Raw genomic sequence first — 26091 nt, forward strand, 5'->3', positions numbered from 1 at the left:
CTCGGTCTGGGCTCCATGCAGATTTCACCTCGGGGCATCAATGATCATGAGGAAGGTGAGGGATCAGCCCAGAACTACACGCAGGACCTGGTCAATGACCTGAAGAGAAGCTGGGACCACAGTCTCAAAGAAAACCATTAGTAACACACTACGCCGTCATGGATTAAAATCCTGCAGCGCACGCAAGGTCCCCTGCTTAAGCCAGTGCATGTCCAGGCCTGTCTGAAGTTTGCCAATGGACCATTGGATGATCCAGAGGAGGAATGGGAGAAGGTCATGTGGTCTGATGAGACAAAAATAGCTTTTTGGTCTAACTCCACTCGCCGTGTTTGGAGGAAGAAGAAGTATGAGTACAACCCAAGACACCATCCCAACCGTGAAGCATGGAGGTGGAAAATCATTCTTTGGGATGCTTTTCTGCAAAGGGGACAGGACGACTGCACCGTATTGAGGGGGATGGATGGGGCCATGTATCGCGAGATCTTGGCCAACAACCTCCTTCCCTCAGTAAGAGCATTGAAGATGGGTCGTGGCTGGGTCTTCCAGCATGACAACGACACGAAGCACACAGCCATGGCAACTAAGGAGTGGCTCCGTAAGAAGCATCTCAAGGTCCTGGAGTGCCTAGCCAGTCTCCCAGACCTGAACCCAATAGAAAATCTTTGGAGGGAGCTGAAAAGTCCGTATTGCCCAGCGACAGCCCCGAAACCTGAAGGATCTGGAGAAGATCTGTAGGGAGGAGTGGCCAAAATCCTGCTGCATGTGTGTGCAAAACCTAGTCAAGAACTACAGGAACGTATGATCTCTTGTTAATTGCAAACAAAGGTTTCTGGTACCAAATATTAAGTTCTGCTTTTCTGATGTATCAAATACTTATGTCATGCAATAAAATGCAAATTAATTACTTAAAAATCATACAATGTGATTTTCTGGATTTTTGTTTTAGATTCCGTCTCTCATAGTTGAAGTGTACCTATGATAATAATTACAGACCTCTACATGCTTTGTAAGTAGGAAAACCTGCAAAATCGGCAGTGTATCAAATACTTGTTCTCCCCACTGTATATGTATGTGTATATTTATTTATTTAACTGGAAGCACATTAAAAAGCACTTTCCCTGTCTGATAATGACTGTGAATATATTGTGATGCGACTTGAGCTGTTGGAAGAAGTAGAGCACAGAGAGGCGTGAGAGACAACAGATTGTAGACACATTCAACCCTGGGCCTTTGCTCTCTGCATCTGTCAATAAGGATATGCACGTTGGAGTGCACACGTCGTCTCCTCTTAGCTTTTCCGTCGTTAATATGTGCCAAGAGGCTTTTTTTCGGGGGAGAGGACGTGTCCTCGAGCTGCTCTGCGCTCCGTTTTTTTAAAGATTGTGGCAAGACTGATTTTATTTATCCAGCTGCAGTTTACCAAGACAAAAATGTTGCCTTCTCTTGTTTGTTTCTAAGATCTCATTATTCACTGTGGCAGTTTGTCCTCTGTGGAAAGACGGTACAGCAAATGCTTTCTTCTCTGTCTCTCTCGCGCTCTCTCTTTCTCTGTCTGTGTGCAAGACTCAAGTCACGCCCCCTTGAGATTACACCTCTGTTGATTTGCCTGTGTTTGAGAAGTGGATCATCTATTTGTCTACTAATTGTCATGTCACCGATTTGCGTTCAAAATAGAAACTGACCATGTTCATACGATTACTTGTGCAAACCACCTTTCCTCCTGGTCTTCACTATTGGGGAAAAGTCTCAGAAGGATTGGAGTTTCGTCGGAAATTGTAGACATGGGACAAAGTTTTGACCCACGTGTTTATCAAAATTGATATATCGATGGGGATTAAATGGTAACACTTTACTTGACACCCAGCGCCATAACATGTTATGACATGGTTATGACCATGTCATAGTATGTCATAACGGCTGACATAAGTTGTTATAATATGGTTATAAGTTATAACACTATCATGACACATACAGAATATTTAGACCTGTTGTATTACTTTATGGATGCTTATGTCACCTACTGTACATAAGTGTTAAAACCCACAAAACCTACCACACAAGGCAAAACATTTCATTACACCATGGCCTACATGTCAACAGTATGCTTGTATGTGCAGTTGAAGTCGGAAGTTTACATACACCTTAGCCAAATACATTTAAACTCAGTTTTTCACATTTCCTGACATTTAATCCTAGTAAAAATTCCCTGTCTTAGTTCAGTTAGGATCACCACTTTATTTTAAGAATGTGAAATGTCAGAATAATAGTAGAGAGAATGATTTATTTCAGCTTTTATCTTTCATCACATTCCCAGTGGGTCAGAAGTTTACATACACTCAATTAGTATTTGGTAGCATTGTTAAATTTGACCCAAGTTAAATTGATTAACTTGGGTCAAACGCTTCGGGTAGCCTTCCACAAGCTTCCCACAATAAGTTGGGTGAATTTTGGCCCATTCCTCCTGACAGAGCTGGTGTAACTGAGTCAGGTTTGTAGGCCTCCTTGCTCGCACACGCTTTTTCAATTTGGCCCACAACTTTTCTATGGGWTTGAGGTCAGGGCTTTGTGATGGCCACTCCAATACCTTGACTTTGTTGTCCTTAAGCCATTTTACCATAACTTTGGAAGTATGCTTTGGGTCATTGTCCATTTGGAAGACCCATTTGCGACCAYGATTTAACTTCCTGACTGATGTCTTGAGCTGTTGCTTCAATATATCCACATAATTGTTTTTCCTCATGATGCCATCTATTTTGTGAAGAGCACCAGTCCCTCCTGCATCAAAGCACCCCCACACCATGATGCTGCCACCTCCGTCCTTCACGGTTGGGATGGTGTTCTTCGGCTTGCAAGCCTCCCCCTTTTTCCTCCAAACATAACGATTGTCATTATGGCCAAACAGTTCTATTTTTGTTTCATCAGATCAGAGGACATTTCTCCAAAAAGTACAATCTTTGTCCCCATGTGCAGTTGCAAACCGTATTCTGGCTATTTTATGGCGGTTTTGGAGCAGTGGCTTCTTCCTTGCTGAGTGGCCTTTCAGGTTATGTCGATATAGGACTCGTTTTACTGTGGATATAGATAATTTTGTACCTGTTTCATCCAGCATCTTCACAAGGTCCTTTACTGTTGTTCTGGGATTGATTTGCACTTTTTTGCCCCAAGGTACGTTAATCTCGAGGAGACAGAACGCGTCTCCTTTCTGAGCGGTATGATGGCTGCGTGGTCCCATGGTGTTTATACTTGCGTACTATTGTTTGTACAGATGAACCTGGTACCTTCAGGCGTTTGGAAATTGCTCCCAAGGATGAACCAGATTGTGGTCTACAATTTGTTTTTCTGATGTCTTGGCTGGTTTCTTTAGATTTTCCCATGATGTCAACCAAAGAGGCACTGAGTTTGAAGGTAGGCCTTGAAATACATCCACAGGTACACCTCCAATTGACTCAGGGTAATTGACATAATTTATCAGAAGCTTCTAAAGCCATGACATTTTCTGGAATTTTCCAAGCTGTTTAAAGGCACAGCCAACTTAGTGCACGTAAACTTCTGACCCACTGGAATTGTGATACTGTAAGCAATTGTTGGAAAAATTACTTCTCATGCACAAAGTAGATGTCCTAACCGACTTGCCAAAACTATAGTTTGTTAACAAGAAATTTGTGGAGTGGTTGAAAAATGAGTTTTAATGACTCAAACATAAGTGTATGTAAACCTCCGACTTCAACTGTATGTATGTGTGTATATATAAACTCAGCAAAAAAAGAAACTTCCCTTTTTCAGGACCCTGTGTTTCAAAGATAATTTGTAAAAATCCAGATAACTTCACATCTTCATTGTAAAGGGTTTAAACACTGTTTCCCATGCTTGTTCAATGAACCATATATAATTATTGAACATGCACCTGTGGAATTGTCGTTAAGACACTAACAGCTTACAGACAGTAGGCAATTAAGGTCACAGTTATGAAAACTTAGGACAGTAAAGAGGCCTTTCTACTGACTCTGAAAAACACCAAAAGAAAYATGCCCAGGGTCCCTGCTCATATGGGTGAACGTGCCTTAGGCATGCTGCAAGGAGGCATGAGGACTGCAGATGTAGCCAGGGCAATAAGTTGCATTGTCCGTACTGTGAGACGCCTAAGACAGCGCTACAGGACGGACAGCTGATCGTCCTCTCAATGGCAGACCACGTGTAACAACACCTGCACAGGATCGGTACATCCGAACATCACACCTGCGTGACAGGTACAGGATGGCAAAAACAACTGCCCGAGTTACATCAGGAACGCACAATCCCTCCATCAGTGCTCCGACTGTCCGCAATAGGCTGAGAGAGGCTGGACTGGGGGCTTGTAGGCCTGTTGTAAGGCAGGTCCTCACCAGACATCACCGGCAACAATGTCGCCTATGGGCACACACTCACTGTCGCTGGACCAGACAGGACTGGCAAAAAGTGCTCTTCACTGAGTCGTGGTTTTATCTTACCAGGGGTGATGGTCGGATTCGCGTTTATCGTCGAAGGAATGAGTGTTACACCGAGTCCTGTACTCTGGTGCGGGATCGATTTGGAGGTGGAGGGTCCGTCATGGTCTGGGGCGGTGTGTCACAGCATCATCGGACTGAGCTTGTTGTCATTGCAGGCAATCTCAACGCTGTGCGTTACAGGGAAGACATCCTCCTCCCTCATGTTGTACCCTTCCTGCAGGCTCATCCTGACATGACCCTCCAGCATGACCATGCCACCAGCGATACTGCTCGTTCTGTGTGTGATTTCCTGCAAGACATTAATATCAGTGTTCTGCCATGGCCAGCAAAGAGCCCGGATCTCAATCTCATTGAGCACATCTGTAACCTGTTGGATTGGCGGGTGAGGGCTAGGGCCATTCCCCCCAGAAATGTACGGGAACTTGCAGGTGCCTTGGTGGAAGTGTGGGGTAACATCTCACAGCAAGAAATGGCATATCTGGTTCAGTCCATGAGGAGGAGATGCACTGCAGTACTTAATGCAGCTGGTGGCCACACCAGATACTGACTGTTTACTTTTGATTTTGACCCCCCCCCTTTGTTCAGGGACACATTATTCAATTTCTGTTCGTCACATGTCTGTGGAACTTGTTCCGTTTATGTCTGTTGTTGAACTTATGTTCATACAAATATTTACATGTTAAGTTTGCTGAAAATAAACGCAGTTGACAGTGAGAGGACGTTTCTTTTTTTGCTGAGTGTTTTATTTATATGTAATATATATATATATATATATATATATACCAATTCTTCTTTTGTTTACCATATTGAAGTATCATTTTAATTGTGCACACATTGATGTCAGACATGCAGCTACCCCAATGCTCTGTTGCTGATAACTGGGATGAATGCAGGAGCAGGACAATGACTGATGTGACTGATGACTGATATAAGGCTGTACATGATAAGCATATCTGGCTTATATGATTATGATGGTCAAAATGCTTCTTGACAGTCAAAGTGTATTTTCTTTGTCTATGTAAAGTGACACAGGATGGTCATAATGCTTCTTGACGGTGTCATAGTTATTTAAAATATGAAAAAAAACATAACTGTAAAGAATTTATAACAATTTACTTAAGAAACAAACTTTCTAACGAAAGGAAATTTCTTGGCATGGAAATAACTAATTTGTATAAAAGTGGGTTTTGACACTMATGTAGATGTTTTAACCAGCCATAAAATAATGCAATATGTCACAACAGGTGTAAAAATATGGGTCATGACAGTATTATGACTGTGTCGAGTAAATTGTTACCGATTTTTAAACGCACTGACACGTCAACTTATTTTTTATTTATTTATATAGGCAAGTCAGTTAAGAACAAATTCTTATTTACAATGACTGCGTAACCCAGACAACGCTGGGACAATTGTGCGCCACCCTATGGGACTCCCAATCATGGACGGATGTGATACAGCCTGGATTCGAACCAGGGACTGTAGTGACGCCTCTTGCACTGAGATGCAATGCCTTAGACCGCTGCGCCACTTGGTATTATGCCCATATTTAAATGATAATTAGATGTTATTTGTTCAGCAACATAATAACAAAAAATATAACAAGGGCATATGTGGATTAAAAACCTTGGCATTTATGTTTTCAAAGAAGAACAAATTTGACATTCCATTGAATACCAGAAGTTCTTCCAAAATGTCTGGATTCCGTTGTCTCATTGTTTGTGTGCTATAGTATACAGTCTATTTGATGGATAAAATAAAATAAATCTAAGTGAGTTGAGTATATTACTCTATTATTCAGCTGTTACAACTCTATTTTGTACTTTTTCTTTGTTAATCCATTTTCATGACCATTGCTACTCAGTGTGGACCAATGTCAGTGTGTTCCTGTGTTTGGTTCGACACAATGAATATACTGTAGTAAGCCAATTCACATTTTTTTCTTTCAAGCCAGTTGTTCTCCTTTAATTCCGTCGTTGTGCCTCTTCAAACGTTGCTTTGAAATGAGTCATCTCGTCTTAGGGTGACCTCGTCCTACTCGAAATCAAAACAACCCGGGCTTTTGTTTAGTCTGTGGTTGTCATTCTCTTTCGGGCTCTGTGAAGCCATTTAGAGTTCTCCAGCACTGCGTATGTGTGCAGCGTTCAAAATGCCTCTGTGGCAACAACACTGTTGTCAAGCTGACTGTTGTTGACCTAGTAGTATGGATGAGTTCAAGACTAGCACTGACGGTAACAGTGCCTTCTAGTTTGTGTGTGTGTGTGCTTAGTAAGCCACAGGTTATGGGGGGGGAATGCGTTTTTGAGCCACAATTGCACACTGCCAACCAAAACCAAGAGGGATTTCAATCAGACACCGCAGATGAAAGATGGGTTTTGTCCCTGCCTCTGCGTTTTAGAGATTCGGAAAGGAATAAATGGAGCCCCACTTAAAGCGGCACAAAATCTCATGAATATTTACGCTGATTCATTAAGCTCTGCCTAAACCCTGGGTCGTTTGGCTAATGGCACATTAGGAGACTTATCAAGGTGTAGAAAGTGGACTAGGGCCTACGGCAGCATTCATTACCGCCACCCCTTTCCTCCTGCCATCCCTCCCTCCCTCTCCTCCAGAATAGAGAAAGCATCACAAGGCCTGCACTGGGATGGTGACGTGCCCAATAGGCATGAGACTGGTTGTGTCCTAGTTACCCGGGCCTGGCCACTGTCTGTCCATTGGCCTGTCTGAATGAATACCTCAATCCCAAACAGCACAACACTGTATATACCCTTCCATCAAATCTACAACTCTACATTTGGGCGGTGGTCTGTCTGATGTGTAACTAACTCCTCCAGCTATGGAATAAATAGACCTCTACTGTCACACTCAACTAAGCGTTCAGTCCCCCCACAGCATCAAGGACAGAAGGCCAATTGTTCAATGTCTGGGCCCGCCCCGTACTACACTACACTCGGCATGCATGTCATGTCAACTCTGAGATCCTCATTAAGGGAAAAAAGAGTGAACCCAAAATAAAGGACCCCTGGATCTCTCTGGGTAATACATTTGGGTCAGTTGGCTGGGGTTGGGGAGCGGTTTAAAGCGGCAAAGTGTGTGTGTGTGTGTGTGGCCTCCCGAGATCAGAGGCACTATATTACAGAAGCGTTGATGACGGAGGAATGGCAACTTGTGTCCTACATTCAAACAATGTGACCGACGTGAGAGACATGAAATATGCGGCTTGAAACATTTCAGTCACGGCATTTTGTTACGATAACGACCGTGCCCAGCACATTCAAATGTATTATACTGAATTCATATGTCGCTACAGCAGAAACAGTGTACCATTCTTTGAATTCTCTTATTGTTTTCATAATGTTCTGTGTTGAATAATGTGTGCCATTTTTTGGTGTGCCTTGAGCCTATGTTTGGGGGAGGGTGAGATGGGTCGAGGGATTGACTTACCACCACAGTACCTATATTCCTCAATTCGCATGTCAATGACCGCTTCAGGAATAATGAGAGCGTCTATCTTAAGCCCAGCTGCGTTTAGAACCAAAACCGTCACGGCGGTGTTACTGTCGCACATTGCAACATGCGCCTGCTCCTACCCACGGTCTTCCACTCCTCCTGAAACGGTGAAAGCACGACTTCCATGGCAACCAGAAGTTAATGAGTTGTCGTGTTCTTGGCACAGGGCCGGGGGGGGGGGGGGGGGGGTGACCTTTTTACAGAGACGGACAAATTAGGAGCAGGTTGACTCCACACCGAGTCCACCATATCGGCGGCCCTCAGACCAGCCTGACACACACACACACACACACACAGCCAAACATGCAGGCTGGATGGGAATAAGGCCGCTATGTTGTGGTGCATTTGATTGAATGCTCTCCAGATTTGAGTTTATCTTTATCTGCTTGTACTGATGAACGAGTTAATATAGCATGGAGCACGGTAAGCGCAAGTGGGATGCACCACATCACCATCTGGAAATATACTGTGTCCTTCCTTTGTGCTGCAACTTGTGGGTTGGTTCCTGTCAAAATGTATTGCGGTCGTTGAGCGAAGATTCCATCTTTTCTTTTGGAGTACAACTAGGCTTGAAATGAAGAGACGTGTTTCTCATGTTCCGTTGGGATTATGCTTTAAATCCCTGATCTCTGCACATAATAGATCCCTTGGCAAAGACAATGAAATAGCATTGACTTGTCCTTTGTCTGGCTTGCAACATCAAGGATGCCGTACTCCGACTGCCTGTCAGAGACGGCGTCGTTCCACTTCAATATGTCAACGCTGTTGTCATCTTGTTCTCTTTCAGGATTCCAAGAGATTGCAGTGACTTGTTGTATCCTTTCCCTATTCCAATACCTCTATACATTACAATATGTCATTTATGGCAATTTCAGTTTTATAAACAACAGGAAAACTCACAGTAAATGTTCACAGCCACACGTTGAAGTACATGCAGGCTTCGAATCATCTGTGGGTTTCATTCATTTGTACGTGGATATAGAATACACTGTCTGACTTCATAACACTAGATAACTAGATAGACCCCCTCCCCGTGCTTGCAGGGCTTGACCGCGAACAGAGGTATGTCTGTGCTCGTGTTGTACAATGTATGCCCAGTGGGAGCTACACAGCAAGGTGTCCCGGAAAACAGGCAGTGCTGCCGAAAACCAGGTGACCCGGGAGACTGATATTGGCAGATGGCCAGGAATAGACATAAAAACTGGACGCTAAAGATGAATTCTTAAAATGTTATTTAACCAGGAAAGTCAATTTTAAGAACAAATTCGTATTTACAATGACGGCAAGAGACAAAAGGCCAAGAGCAGGGTGCTAAGTAATGAAAGGACATTTTTCCATGCTCGGTTTTAATTTTCGGGACTCGTAGCATAAAACAACCTTGAATGTACCAGTGTTTGAGCCTACGTGTTGCTAGGGATATCTACCTGACAGCACTGTAGAGATCAAAATGGTCGGTTACACATCTGATTGGTGACAAAACGAAGGGCTGCGTGATAGAGACAAGAACCTTCAGTGTAGAGCTTGTCGCTTGCCCATACTGTACATAGTATCACTATAGTCCAATACAGAGATAAGTACAATGAATTAACTATTTTCTGGCGGCTTGCGTTTCTTGATAAGGTTCTCTACATGGGTGGTGAAGCTCAACTTGTCATCCACCCAAACTCCAAGATATTTGTACGTTTTCCAATGTAGTAATTACATGGTTTTCAGAGTGTTTAATATTGGAAAAGACCATGCATTTTGTTTTAGAGGAATTCTGAACAAGCTTCAAATCATACAGATTTTGTTGAATTACATTAAAACGCTGTCTGAGCTTTTTCATAAGCCAAAGTCAAACTGCTGCCACTTGAATGGAGAACAGTGTCATCCACATAAAAATGTACATCAGCTGTCTCACTCTGTCTCCCAATGTTGTTGATATAGATCATAATCAACAGGGGGCCTAAAATGTATCCTCGAGGCACCACCTGCCTTAACACACTACGTTTGATTTGACAGGTAATTCACACAAACCACGCCAGAGCATGACCAGTATTCCCAACACACTTCAATCTCTGCACCAAGACCGTGTCAAACGCCTTTGACGTGTCCATGAATACAGATACACGATGCAGCTTCCTGTCCAGGGCTCAGTCAACATCAATCAAAACCTTTAAAGTTGCTGTGACAGTGCTGACCTGAAACCTAATTGTATACCACTCAAAATATTGTTTTCCTGGAGGTAGGCCCTGCTTATTGACTAGGGACTCCAATGCCTTTGCCAGAATAGACCACTTAGATTGGCCGATTTTAGTTATTCAGTAGAGCGGGATCACTTCCTTTCAAAAGGGGTACAGTAGGACAAATGCTGATTTCTACCACATGGGGATTTCATTCGATTCTGTGGTGAGGTTAAAGATGTTCAGAATAGAGGTTTCTCAGTTGCCACCTGAAGTCAACCCACAGTTGTTTAGGGAGCTGTGTTTTGCGCTCTACATTTGTCTTTACTTCCCAAAATMTTGAAGGATTATTCAGATTATCAGCAGAAGATTTGAGGTCTGGTACTGGTACTTCTTGTATTAAAGCTCCGTTCTTGTGTATTTTATTGTATTCCTCTTGTGTTAGTTACTATTTTGTATTATTTTTAACTCTGCATTGTTGGGAAAGGTTTGTGTGCAAGCATTTCACTGTAAAGTCTACACCTGTTGTATTCGGCGCATGCGATAAAAACAACTTGAGGTAGTGGTCTGCTTTCGGGTCATAGCCACACCATGATTCCATCCAATCACCAGCTGAATCAGACCTTCTTGCTTTAGCCCACGTAGCATTCCGTTTCCTTATGATTTCAGCTAGTTCATCTGAGAGTGACATGCTGATCACACCGCTTGCGTTGCTAAATACATTGACACATTTTATTCAATAATTTCATCTAAACTGCTCTCGTGCGTCAACGAGCGTCTGCATAGCCAGGCACTACTATAAAACGTAGTTGTATATTTGATGCTTGGCGCGTTGCAAGTCTCGCCTCTCCCATCTCCTCATTTGTTTTTATGAGCATATACTCATGTGGGTGATTGAAAGATGAACTGAGGTCCACACTCCAGTCCAGTTGGTAGTGGTAATGCACCTTAAAGTTGGTTGCCAACCGACATATAAAGTCTACAGAAGAAGACGATGACAACTACTACTGAAGGAGAGAATACAGTACTAGAAACTAACTAGGTTCCCCCTGTTATCTGTGGATTAAATGTCAGAGTAGTATAAAGTTTTTTATATGATACACTACATGGCCAGTTCATCAAATGTCTGCCCTGATAGAGCTGCCCCGGTCAATTGAAAGTGCAGTTATTGTGAAGTGTAAACGTCTAGGAGCAGCAAAGTCGTAGTCCACACAAGCTCAGCATGAGCAATGCCAAGCGTTGGCTGGACTTGAGCAGTGGAAATGCGTTCTCTGGAGTGATGAATCACGTTCCACCAGCTGGCAGTCCGACGGACTAATCTGGGTTTGCCAGGAGAACGCTACCTGCGTAGTTACAATTATAACATTTGGTGGGGGAGGAATAAGGGTCTGGGACTGTTTTTCTCATGGTTCGGGCTATGGCCCCTTAGTTCTGGTGAAAGGAAGTCTTAACGCTACAGTATACAAMGACATTCTAGATGATTCTGTGCTTCCAACTTTGTGGCAACAGTTTGGAGAATAAGCTTTCCTGTTTCAACATGACAATGCCCCTGTACACAAAGCGAGTTCCATACATAAATGGTTTGTCGAGATCGGTGTATGAAAGAACTCGACTGGCCTGCACAGAGCCTTAACCTCAACCCCATCGAACACATTTGGATGAATTGGAACGCCGACTGCGACCTGGCCTAATTGCCCAACATCAGTGCCCACAACAATTTCCCAACATCTTGTGGAAAGCCTTTCCAGAAGAGTGGAGGCTGTTATAGCAGAAAAGGGGGGACCCATCCCCATATTAATGCTCATGATTTTGGAGTGAGATATTCATCTAGCAGGTGTCCATGTACTTCCGGCCATGTAGTGTATTGGTGAGTGATTTTGTTAGTCAGTCAATCTGGCCCCCCCAGTTTTAAATTCGACCATGATTACTACAATTTTAGAGAGTCTAGCCAGCTAACTTACCAATCTAAAAATGCTTAGCTGACGTTGGCTAGTTGATTACTGACATAACAAGAGAAATATCTCTACTGCTAAACCAAATTTCGAAATTGCATCTTGTATATTCTAACACTTCAACAGTAATTTAAGTACCCAACTGAGTAATTTTTTTTGGGGGGTTGGAATTGATCCGGGGACCAACCAAAGGGGGGCCGGGCCGCCAGTTGCCTATCCCTGTTCTAGAACAAGGAGCGCCGCGAGGGAATGAACACGAGACGATGGCAGGCCCACTAAGCACGTCTATTAGAGGCCTCGATCTGACTCTAATCACCCTGTGGACAAAATCATATTGTGATTGTTGGCCTAGCCTTAAGCCTCAATTAGCCTAGCCGGTTAACCCCCTAGAGTCGAGTAGGTCAATCTTAGTAACGTAATAAATCCCCATGAATATGTCAGTTTAAGAGATCTGGGTTTTTGCATTGGGTGTGTCTCAATCCAGCGCATCTGCCGATGTCGCACTTCTGCCAGGTGGCAGAGCTAGAGTTGTGCTGTGGCGTATATTAATGGATGCAAAGGGAAGCCAGGCTTCCCCGAAAATGTACCAAAGAAATTAATAATAATCATATAAAAMAATGTATATTTRATCTTTCTATGTTACATTCAGCCTTTTGCGAATTGAATTGAAAGTTATGCATCTCACTGGAGACAGCACCCAAGCAAGCGAAACCGCGCCACTCTGTCTTTGTATGTGTAGGCCATTTATCTGATGCTGTCTGGTCAAAAAGATTGACATTGTTGCCACCTGTAGCATTGAYTGCAAGGGAAGCCAGCGAGCATTTGGCCTCCCTTGATAACAAAAAAAAGTATAAAGCAATAGCCCATCAGCGTTGCGCCAAACTGAGTGAGCTCAACTGTGAATGGACCTGGCGCACCCAAAAAAAGTGTCAAGGGAAGCCAGTTTGGAGTGACGCCAAATCCAATCACTTTGCATCGAGAGCATACATGGTTCTAAACTCTCCGTGGTTCTAAATCAATGGTTGTTTAGTGGTCCGAAAATATCGGCGACATTCACTTGCTTGACCATGCTGTAGGTCATGTAACTGGTTGTTACATGTAAAATGCTTTGTGGACTTCACCAGACAGTGGTTGCTCTCCGGTTTTGTGATGAAACAAAGGTGTGATTGAATTTATTCTGCCACTCTGTCTTATTGTCTGGGCCTTTAGGCCTATATATCACAGTGGCAAGGCATATGAACTAACAGGTTATAGAGTAAACAACGCAATTATCACACACAGGTTGTAATACGGCTTTTTTCCCCCTCTGGCTTCCTCAGTGATTTGACCCACGCACCCTACCGGAGCGGTGTTTGTCAGACCATGAGACATCCCGAAAAATAGGTATTCTCACGAAACGTCTGTAGCGTCCGAACGGTTTGACCTACAAAACTATTATGACCACTCTATGGAAAGGGGAGATTCTCACAAATACGTTTAGCTCTACGACCCKCACAAGTGTCACGMGACCCGTCTGAAGGTAACATGTMTCCGGTTTTTAAAAATGAATGGAAGTATGAAAGTTTTTTTTGTGCTTACCCAAAAAAAGGGGTTAAATATTTCCTGACCTTTTCTTATATCTCTTAGATAAAGGACAAACACTTTATATGGTTTCTTTATTGACTGTTTTTACATTGGATAAAATGATATATCATGCACTGCATTTGAGGAACAATGGGAAAGTAATTCTGCTTTGAAAGTTGATGATAACTTGTAACACCACTTTGAGAAAATGACCATTTMAATGTTTTGGTACACCCACTGGAGAGCTCTTTTGTCTATACCCACATCAGTATAAACAAATTAATGGTAGCAGCAACGTATGGCGTGTGTGTTAGGAGAGAGTCATGTGAATGTGCATAGAGGCACTGCAGATAGTGCTGATGACTGTGAACTTGCCCCCAGCTAACATTAAGCTATAATTAGCAATGCAAATGGCTTGCTGATATAATATAACTACACAGATCATACATGTAATGTTAGCTAGCGAGCCAGCCATCTAACGTCAGCTAGCTAGCTAACAGTACGCTTTAACTTGGTCTTTTTGTTTAGATATGTAGCTAGCTAGCTAGCTAGCTAAACAATGAACCATAATCCCAATCCATGGAGTACTAGCAAAACAAACTGATTGTCATAGCTAGCTAAAGTTAACCAAATAGGTTCAATGTTAGCTAGCTAACATTAGGCTATAACTAGCAATGCGAATGGCTTTGAGACAATATTACTACACAGATCATACACTTAAAGCTAATGTTAGCTAGCGAGCCAGCCAGCCACCTAATGTCAGCTAGCTAGCTAACAGTAAGATTTAACTTGAAATTAAAAKAACTTTCTGACACAATTTGAATTGTATAATATCTGAAACTGTAGCTCGACTCTTACCCGTATACATGGATGAATGCTTCACGGCAAACCGCAACCCCTTTCATTAAATAAGACGTCCTGTGTTCCATTTTGTTTGTACAGCTTGCTTGGCCCGTTGTGTCAAGTCACTCTGGTTCACACTGATTGTGTGCAATGCCATAAGAATCATAAAATATTTCTCCCTCTCTGTCATGGATGCCATGGTTGCCCATAGTTTGAAGATGTAATCCGGAGACAGGTGTTTTATACAACAGCCTTCTGTGTTCCCTTTTCGAATCCCTCTGCATTTGCAGTCAAACGSCAGAATTGAATTCATCTCCATATCATACTATGCTTCTACCAGAAATTCCACTGATTTCAGAACCCGGTCAATTTCTTCTGTGACAACGCTGTTGATCGCTGTTTCTTCCCCATCACTGTCATCAGAAGACTCTACAATGTCTTCAATTAAAATGTTTTTACCAAAATCAGGGATTTCCTCATCGTCTGATTCATTTTCAGAGTCAGAGAGTCAGCATGGTACYATCGTCCTCCTGAAAGTAGTCCAATACAACTTTTTCCCACTGACCTTTTGTCGATAMCGACTGATGAAACATTTTTGATACCTGAAGGGGTCCTAAAATTCTACATAAAATAACTAAATGATCCATAGTATGACCATCTTTAAACAATTCCATATGTCAGCTTAGACTTTTAAGAATGAACCTAGCCTGTTTGTCATTTTAGTTTTGTGGTTTGGACTCGAACGATCTTTGGACTCGCACTATGATCACAACCTAATATATGTTTGGTGTTGAGGAACTTCCAGTAAGTGGGAGATTACAGAGGCTAAACGTTCAATGAGGTTAGTGGCAGCTTTTGGATGACCAGGATGTAATTTGGCAGTTTGATTGGCTCAATGGTCAGCCTCTATGTTCCTATCTGCACTTTATTGATACAGCCATTTGCGAGAGCAATTTTTTTATTTTATTTTTCACTGCATTATAAACCCAGAAACCATTTCCATGAAGGTTACATCATAAGCATGGATCCAACCATCTCAACTGCCATTCATTCCCTCTCTGGCTGAATGCACACCAACCTTGTAGTTTCTTTTCACATTCCCTCCTCAGTGGAAGACGATGGATAATTCCTCTCAGAATGACAGCTTTCCTTTGATGCACTGCTCCAGAGAGTTCACTTCAGTAGGAAACAAGCACTTTCAGCAGTAATTGTATCACATCTATATTTTATTGTAGCTGTCTATTAACCACAACAAACCGATGTTGGCACTAAGACTGCACTCAATGAGCTGTAMGCCATAAGCAAACGAGAAAATGCTCATCCAGAGGTGGCACTCCTAGTGGCTGGGGACTTTAATACAGGAAAACTTACATCTGTTTTACCTCATTTCTACCACCATGTCACGTGCAACCAAAGGAAAAAACGGAGACACGTACAAAGCTCTCCCTCGCCCTCCATGTGGCAAATCTGACCATAATTTTATCCTCCTGATTCCTACTTACAGGCAAAAACTAAAAAAGGAAGTACCAGTGACTCGTTCAATACGAAACTGGGCAGATTCTAAATTAACTAGGCAAGTCAGTTAAGAACACATTCTTATTTTCAATGACGGCCTAGGAACGGTGGGTTAACTGCCTTGTTCAGGGGCAGAACGACAGATTTTTACCTTGTCAGCTCAGGGATTCAATCTTGTAACCGTACGGATAACTAGTTCAACGCTCTAACCACCTGCCTCACGAGGAGCCCGCCTGTTACGCGAATGCAGTAAGAAGCCAAGGTAAGTTGCTAGCTAGCATTAAACTTATCTTATAAAAAACAATCAATCAATCAATCATAATCACTAGTTATAACTACACATGGTTGATGATATTACTAGTTTATCTAGCGTGTCCTGCGTTGCATATAATCGATGCAGGGCGCATTCGCGAAAAAGGACTGTTGTTGCTCCAACGTGTACCTAACCATAAACATCAATGCCTTTCTTAAAATCTATACACAGAAGTATATATTTTTAGACCTGCATATTTAGCTAAAAGAAATCCAGGTTAGCAGGCAATATTAACCAGGTGAAAWTGTGTCACTTGTGTCAATTGTGTCACACTTGTTCATTGCACGCAGAGTCAGGGTATATGCAACAGTTTGGCCGCCTGGCTCATTGCGAACTAATTTGCCAGAATTTTACGTAGTTATGACATAACATTGAAGGTTGTGCAATGTAACAGCAATATTTAGACTGATGAATGCCACCCGTTAGATAAAATACGGAACGGTTCCGTATTTCACTGAAAGAATAAATGTTTTGTTTTCGAGATGATAGTTTCCGGATTCGACCATATTAATGACCTAAGGCTCGTATTTCTGTGTGTTATTATGTTATAATTAAGTCTATGATTTGATAGAGCAGTCTGACTGAGAAATGGTGGGCACCYGCAGGCTCGCAAGCATTCATTCAAACAGCACTTTCGTGCYTTTTGCCAGCAGCTCTGCTGTTTATGAATTCAAGCCTATCAACTCCCGAGTTTAGGCTGGTGTAACCGATGTGAAATGGCTAGCTAGTTAGCGGGGTGCGCYCTAATAGCGTTTCAAACGTCACTCACTCTGAGACTTGGAGTAGTTGTTCCCCTTGCTCTGCATGGGTAACGCTGCTTCGAGGGTGGCTGTTGTCGATGTGTTCCTGGTTCGAGCCCAGGTAGGCGCGAGGAGAGGGACGGAAGCTATACTGTTACACTGGCAATACTAAAGTGCCTATAAGAACATCCAATAGTCAAAGGTATATGAAATACAAATCGTATAGAGAGAAATAGTCCTATAATTCCTATAATAACTACAACCTAAAACTTCTTACCTGGGAATATTGAAGACTCATGTTAAAAGCAACCACCAGCTTTCATATGTTCTCATGTTCTGAGCAAGGAACTTAAACGTTAGCTTTCTTACATGGCACATATTGCACTTTTACTTCTCCGACACTTTGTTTTTGCATTATTTAAACCAAATTTAACATGTTTCATTATTTATTTGAGGCTAAATTGATTTTATTTATGTATTATATTAAGTTAAAGTGTTCATTCAGTGTTGTTGTAATTGTCATTATTACAAATACATTTTWAAAAATGGCCGATTTAATCGGTATCGGCTTTTTTTGGTCCTCCAATAAACGGTATCGGCGTCGAACCCGGACGCTTAAGAAATCCCACTATGCCCTCCGATGACCTCCGATGAACCATCAAACAGGCAAAGCGTCAATACAGGACWAAGATTGAATCCTACTAAACCGGCTCTGATGCTCGTCGGATGTGGCAGGGCTTGCAAACTATTATGAACTAAAAAGGGAAGCCCAGACGCAAGCTGCCCAGTGACACAAGCCTACCAGATGAGCTAAATTACTTCTATATGTGCTTCGAGGCAAGCAACACTGAAGCATGCATGAGAGCACCAGCTGTTCCGGACAACTGTGTGATCATACTCTTCGTACCCTATGTGAGTAAGAACCTTTAAACAGATCAACATTCACCAGACGGATTACCAGGACATGTACTCAGCGCATGCGCTGACCCACTCCAATTCGCATACCGCCCCAACAGATCCACAGATGCAATCTTTAATGCACTCCACACTGCCCTTTCCTACCTGGACAAAATGAACACCTACGTGAGAATGCTGTTCATTGACTAAAGCTCAGCATTCAACACCATAGTGCCCTGAAAGCTCATCACTAAGCTAAGGACCCTGGGAATAAATACCTCCCTCTGCAACGTGATCCTGGACTTCCTGACGGGCCGCCCCCAGCTGGTAAGGGTAGGCAACAKCATCTGCCAGGCTGATCCTCAACATGGTGGCCTCTCAGGGGTGTGTACTTATTCCCCTCCTGTACTCCTCGTTCACCCACAACTGCGTGACCAAGCATGACTCCAACACCATCAAGTTTGCAGACGACACAACGTTGGTAGTCCTGATCACCGACAACGATGAGACAGCCTATGGGGAGGAGGTCAGAGACCTGGCAGTGTGGTGCCAGGACAACATCCTCTCCCTCAACATGATCAAGACAAAAGAGCTGATCGTGGACTACAGGAAAAGGATGGCCGAGCACACCCCCATTCACATTGACGGGGCTGTAGTGGAGCAGGTTGAGAGCTTCAATTTCCTTGGTGTCCACATCACCATCAAACTATCATAGACCAAGACAGTTGTGAAGAAGGCACGACAACACCTATTCCCCCCCAGGAGACTGAAAATATTTGACGTGGGTCCTCAGATCCTGAAAGTTCTACAACTCCACCATCGAGAGCATACTAACTGGTTGCATCATCTCCTGGTATGGCAACTGCTCGGCATCCGACCGCAAGGTGCTACAGAGGGTAGGTCGTACGGCCCAGTACATCACTGGGGCCAAGGTTCCTGGACCATCCAGGACCTCTATGCCAAGCAGTGTCAGAGGAAGGCCCTAAATATGGTCAGACTTCAGCCACCCTAGTCATAGACTGTTCTCTCTGCTACCACACGGCAAGCAGTACCAGAGTGCCAAGTCTAGGACCAAAAGGCTCCTTATTAACAGCTTCTACCCCCAAGCCATAAGAATGCTGAACTGAACAGGTAATCAAATGGCTACCCACGACTATTTGCATTGACCCTCCCCCCCCCCCCCCCCTCCGTTTATTTTTTAATGCTGCTGCTACTCTCTGTTTATAATCTATGCATAGTTGCTTTACCTCTACCTACATATTAACTCAACTACTTAGACTAACCTGTACCCCTGCACATTCACTCAGTACCGGTACCCCCTGTATATAGCCTCATCTTATTGTTACACTTATTTGTGTGTTTAAAAAAAAATATATGTTTTACTTTATTTAGTAAGTCTTTTCCTAACTCTTATTTTTCGTAACTGCATTGTTGGTAAGTAAGCATTTCAGGTAGGGTCTACACCTGTTGTATTCGGTGCATGTGACAAATACAGTTTGATTCCAACTCTAAGCCATTTTTGCATGTGGTTTTTTTCAWTTRTTTWWTTTTTTWWAAATGTCCTTCAAAGGTTGAATTGACCAGGGGCAGGTCATCAGTTGTTTAACAGCGCTTTGGTCTCTTTGAGAAAGTACACCTATCCACCATCAAAGCCCCTGCGTTTTGCACAAACGCACGACGACGGCTTGTGGCTTGGCCGTTTCACAAAAGTGAACCTGCGTTTGGATTGTGGAACACAGAGTGCATCCGCTCCGGGAGGCTGCATTCATAAGCATTCTCTCACATTAGCCTAGGTAGAGTATAAATAGACCTTACGCAACCCAGTTTGATACGACATTATGTAATTACAGAGAAAGCTTCTAGGTTCAAATCAGAGCCGTTCTTGACCGGTCTCCGTCTGCATCGCGGCCGAGTAGGCGTTTTAATATTGATATTAACGAGCGATGGCAGCGCGTATCGCATCGATTTTAATGCAGAGCTCGGCTATTGTGTGGTCTCAATGGTAGAGTGCAGTGACAGACGCGTTGAGAACGAAAGGTAGGTTTCGACTAGGCCTATATGATGAAGTGTCATGTGTTTCTGCATGTCATAACTCGGGTCATGGACTATACATTGTGAAGATGACCCATTTTCCTCTGATGGAAGATGAATTGTGTAGCGACCGTAGGGATACTGTAGCCCATTATAAACTGTACAGGATATGTCCACTTATAGATGGCCTACTTGGCTAGCTCATCTCAGAAAGGCCCACTGCTCCACTTTCCGTACAGCCCTACTCTCTACTGTACACATTCACTATCTAGGCTGCTCACGTAATATGTTATGGAAGAGTTCAACACTGACAGAGACAGAGATACATTCTGTGCAGTTATAGTAACAGAATGACGGAACTGCCCTCAAACCCCCTGGGACACTACAAAATGTAGACACACACACACACACAAAATCACACTGTTGTCAGAAATCTGACCCTTATATATTTGTGTTATTTTTTTGCAGGCGCTAACCCCTGTTGCCAGGGGGCATATGTGGTTGGAAGCTTAGACTGCTACACCAGACTCGTCACTCCCACTCCGTTTAGTTCATCTATATGATAAGACTGGCAACTTCCTCGTCTAGCAGTGGTTAACCATGTTCACTTACGGCACCCTGCGTATTGATTGGTGCCGACATGTGACCTGCCAGACGTGCGTTTCATAAAGCGGGGAGCCGAGATCATGCATTTGGTGTGTATGTGTGTGTGTTTTTCTCGCTGAGCGATAATGGACCGCCTTGTAAATAATGCAGCGGTGGGAGTGCTCCCTTTCGCATTGCACCACCTTTTTGTCAAGAAAATTCTGCTCTTTTCCACTCGTCTGGCTCGCCTTATGAAACGCTCCTTTGTCCGTCTTAACTCTCATTGTTAACCTTAGCAATACAGAGATGGTGGTGGGAAAAAGGGAGGAGGAAGCTTTATAGTACTGTGATTGAGTACGCGGTCTGTATTATGGCAGTCCATCTACCTGGTACTACTGTAACAGACAACACAACCTCTTCAAAGAGGCTCTCGCTGTAAAGACTGCTGTATAATGCACGTAGAATTTCATCAATTATATGGCTATCTATAGTGCTAATGGGATTCCGCTTACACTTGCTGCCGTCTCAGCTGGCCCTGGCAGGTAGTCACTGAGCAGCCAGTGACTCTTCTCTTGACACCTCCGGTCTGATTTGGTGTAGAGTACTGGCTTTTAGAGCTCCTGGCTAGCCTCACTGCCTGTCCTGATGAAAGCAGGCCCAGTGTAGTACGCTAATGGATAGAGGGGAGGATCTCCTCAAGCTCTCTTTCTCTCACTCTCACTCTCACTCACATACACACACACAAAAAACCTGGTTGCCTCCACTGAGCTGAAGGGAAGACCAGAGTCCACAAATCAAGGGTAATCACTTTTTAATTAGGAAGTGCACATTTCAGTTGCTTGCTATCAAATTTATTTATATAGCCCTTCGTACATCAGCTGATATCTCAAAGTGCTGTACAGAAACCCAGCCTAAAACCCCAAACAGCAAGCAATGCAGGTCTAGAAGCACGGTGGCTAGGAAAAACTCCCTAGAAAGGCCAAAACCTAGGAAGAAACCTAGAGAGGAACCAGGCTATGAGGGGTGGCCAGTCCTCTTCTGGCTGTGCCGTGTGGAGATTATAACAGAACATGGCCAAGATGTTCAAATGTTCATAAATGACCAGCATGGTCAAATAATAATAATCACAGTAGTTATCGAGGGTGCAGCAAATCAGCACCTCAGGAGTAAATGTCAGTTGGCTTTTTTAGCACGTCCGGTGAACAGGTCAGGGTTCCATAGCCGCAGGCAGAACAGTTGAAACTGGAGCAGCAGCAAGGCCAGGTGGACTGGGGACAGCAAGGAGTCATCATGCCAGGTAGTCCTGACGCATGGTCCTAGGGCTCAGGTCCTCCGAGAGAAAGAAAGAGAGAAGGAGAGAATTAGAGAGAGCATACTTAAATTCACACAGGACACCGGATAAGAAAGGAGAAGTCCTCCAGATATAACAAACTGACCCTAGCCCCCCGACACATTAACTACTGCAGCATAAATACTGGAGGCTGAGACAGGAGGGGTCATATCATTAGTATAATAATTTATCACATAATGATTCCCACAACTGTTGTCTCCATGTTTTTGTCGAGTAGACACAGGGTGGTTTTGGTGACTTCCCATGCAGCGTGTTGACCTTGTTGACATACAGCTACAATACCAGCACACTGTTCCTGTGGGCAACTCACTCTGGCCAGTGTGTTGTCAGTCAGCCCCTAGCACAGGTCAGGACACGTTATCTCCCCGCAGCACATGTAGACAGCATTGGGCTGGCTTTACTCATTCCCATCCCCCACAGCAGCCCCTCCTCCTTCCCTCCTACTCCACCTCCTTCCCCTTTTATGTTTCTGAGAGGGACCCTATTCTGTTAGCTTTCACTTGTCTAAGCAGTAACTACTATTTATTTGGTCGGCCCCTTCTAATCTCCCTCGTCTCTCCCCCCAGTTGCCTAGCAGCAATGGGAGATTTTGACAGTGTTGACGTTGCCTGCATGGGGGCACTTCCTGTAAACACTCAGAGACATTAAMCCACTCTGTGCTCGCTCTCTTTCTGTGTCTCTCTATCTCGCCGCCTCCGCTCTCATCCACGGTGGAAGAAAGGCAGTGGGAATCAGAGTTGAGGTGGCCCAAAATAAACCACTTTCTCCAAATAGAAAGGAGATGACTGGAAAGGGTACTTTTTTAATATGAATGCTTTTATCGTATGGGGGAACAAGACGCTTGCTGCAGGACTGTTTGTTTTGAGATGTATTTATTTAGGGCTCTATAAAATGTAGAATTTTTTTTACTGATTCCGTTTAGTTTTTTCCAAAATTCAAATTTCTCAGTTTCGTTTTTTTCAGGTTTCTGTTTTCACCTGTTTTTTTTTCTCGTTTTTTTTTCAGATTTACCCTCTGAAAATCACAATTGATAATAGAAAATCGATTTAAATTGGATGTTCTAAGTCTACAACAAAGCTTTAACCACATCAGGAGAACACTTTTGAGGTCTGGGAGAACTGAGAAATGTAGATTAGCATCATCGCTAACGGCTACACAAAGTGGTAGATGTGCGCTCTGTACATACACAGCCCGGGGGGGGATTTCGTTGCCTCTTCAGAAAGTTGCAGGAAATTTGAATCACTTGTTCATATCTTATGATAAACTTGGGCAAATGTAATACATTTATGTGGAAACACATTTCAGTTGAATGCATTCAGTTGTACAACTGACTAGGTATCCCSCTTTCCCTACATTTAGTTGATTCCCTAAGTTCAATGCTATTGTTGAATTCCGTTTAAATGTCTGGGTTCTGTGATTCTGTCCGTGTTCTCCGCATCACGCATTTTAAAGGGCTCTAAATGTATTCTCTGTCTGTGAGCAACCAGAACAGAACGGAAATGATAGTTACTGACGAGSGACGTTTAGGCAAAGAGCTGGTGTCACTCTGCATTGTCCTGTGTCTCTAATGTGTCCTCACTTGGACGKAACTCACTAAGCCTTTTTGGCCAATGCATAATATCACAGGAAAATATGTGCACGCCTTGGATTAGGGGACAGATCATGTATACATGCTCATATTGAGCTAGCTTCATTCACACCTCGTGAATATCATATCAGTTTCCTTTTGTTGTCTGTGAAACAACAAACATTAGCCAACCTATATCTTTAACTCCCCTCGTTCTCTGTCTCTCTCTCTGTCTCTGTCAGCTCTGTGCCAGGCAAGATGACCACAGCCAGGTATCGGCCCACCTGGGACCTGGCCCTGGACCCCCTGGTCTCCTGCAAACTGTGCCTTGGAGAGTTCCCGCTGGAGCAGATGACCACCATCACGCAGTGCCAATGTGTCTTCTGTACACTAGTGAGTGCCCTTTCATCGTCTTTTACCCATCTTGTCAAAATGTCCTCTGTATGCATTAGGGCTGGCTCAGTAATTGTATAATCGTGTAACTGCCGATTTTATGGATGAAGACCGTCATCAAAATTAAATGACCGCTTTTTATAGATTACAAAATGTAATAAAAAAAAAATCTTAATCAAATTCAAGTCAACAAACTGAGTAAAAAAAGTAAGCCTGGTTTACATCTAACAACCAATATAAGGACACGAGAGTAGCAAAACGAGTCAGTTTTTCCTCATCAATCTACACACAATACCRCATAATGACAAAGCAAAAACAGGTTTTTAGAAATTTTTGCAAATGCATTAAAAATAAAAACTCATCACATTTACACAACTATTCAGACCCTCTAATCAGTACTTTGTTGAAGCACCTTTGGCAGCGATTACAGCCTCGAGTCTTCTTGGGTATGATGCTACAAGCTTGGCACACCTATATTTGGGGAGTTTCTCTGCCGCTGAAAAACATCCCCACAGCATGATGCTGCCACCCGCATGCTTCACCGTAGGGCTGGTGCCAGGTTTCCACCAAATGCGACGCTTGGCATTCAGGCCAAAGAGTTCAATCTTGGTTTCATCAGACCAGAGAATCTTGTTTTTCATGGTTTGAGAGTCCTCTACATGCCTTTTGGCAAACTCCAAGCGGGCTGTCGTTTGCCTTTTACTGAGGAGTGGCTTCTGTCTGGCCACTCTACCAAGGCCTGATTTTTGGTGGAGTGCTGCAGAGATGGTTGTCCTTCTGGAAGGTTCTCTCATCTCCACAAAGGAATTCAGAGTGACCATTGGGTTCTTGGTCACCTCCCTGTCCAAGGCCTTTCTCTCCCGATTGCTCAGTTTGGCCGGGCGGCCAGATCTAGGACAAGTCTTGGCGTTTTATAAACTTCTTCCATTTAAGAATGATGGAGGCCATTGTTRTTGGGAACCTTCAATGCTGCATACATTTTTTGGTACCCTTCTGCAGATCTGTGCCTTGACACAATCTTGTCTCGGAGCTCAACGGACAATTCCATCAACCTCATGGCTTGGTTTTTGCTCTGACATGCACTGTCAACTGTGGGACCTTTATATAGACAGGTGTCTTTCCAGATCATGTCCAATCAATTGAATTTACCACAGGTGGACTCCAATCAAGTTGTAGAAACATCTCAAGGCTGATCAATGGAAACAATATGCACCTGAGCTCAATTTCGAGTCATAGCAAAGGGTCTGATTACTTATGTAAATAAGGTATTTCTAAAAACCTGTTTTTGCTTTTTTCATTATGGGGTATTGTGTGTAGATTGAGGAAAAATGTATAATTTTGTACAATTTTAGAATAAGGCTGTAACGTAACAAATTGTGGAAAAAGTCAAGGGGTCTGAATACTTTCCCAATGCACTGTGTGGGTGGGTGGGCTGAGTTGGCTGCAAGACATTCACTCAAAGCATACATCAAAATCCACAAAGAAATGGTTAATTGACCACGAAATCAGTCTCTGGACTTGAAAACCTTTTTTWATTTTTTATTCTTGATGAGGGCACTCCATTAACATAGACGAAGTATATCAAGGATCTGGAAAGATTCTGTATAGCAAATTAATAAGAATGTCTCACCCCATGTTCAAGAATGGCCTTTTCCCCTTTATTCAGATTACAACGTCTCACTTTCAGTTATTTGAAAAGGAAATAATCTCCCAAATATCGCTATTTTTAAAACGAGACCTAGAAAGTTTGTTGCGATTTCAATTTAATCCACCAGAAAAGACAGAACAAATAATACAATACATATTGTGGTTAAACTCAAATGTACTAATTGGGGAAAAAAAAAAAAAAAAAAAGAACAGGTTTAATCTTCATAACTCCACCAGTCATATTTATGATATAAGTTATGTCCCACATGCAGCTCAGGTTGCACATTTTGGGGAATATTCAGAGGTGTAAACTTTCTGTGGAAATATATGCAAATTAATATTAAGTTAGTAAATATTATGTTTAGATATATTTACCATATCATATGGAGACAGAAACATAAACCTTTTACCTTATCTTAAGTAGACATAATTGCAAATTATAAAATCCTTCCAATATAAATTTAATTTAATTTAGTTACGAATTGAACTTTAATTAAATGAGTTGACTCTTCACATGGGATGATTTCACTGAACA

At 43.0% G+C, this 26091-nt stretch overlaps 1 protein-coding gene across 3 annotated transcripts in view; it reads left to right on the top strand.

Moving 5' to 3' along the window:
- Positions 1-26091, top strand: part of rnf144aa (ring finger protein 144aa) — a 60687-nt gene that overhangs the window by 13024 nt on the left and 21572 nt on the right. For all 3 annotated transcript variants that reach the window (XM_024135149.2, XM_024135147.2, XM_024135148.2), the window contains one exon: positions 23759-23909. In XM_024135149.2, the coding sequence (XP_023990917.1) occupies positions 23775-23909 (135 nt within the window). In that variant the 5' untranslated portion in view covers positions 23759-23774. The remainder of the gene's footprint in view (positions 1-23758; positions 23910-26091) is intronic.

Source organism: Salvelinus sp. IW2-2015, unplaced genomic scaffold, assembly GCF_002910315.2.
Source record: "Salvelinus sp. IW2-2015 unplaced genomic scaffold, ASM291031v2 Un_scaffold83, whole genome shotgun sequence".
Lineage (NCBI taxonomy): Eukaryota > Metazoa > Chordata > Actinopteri > Salmoniformes > Salmonidae > Salvelinus > Salvelinus sp. IW2-2015.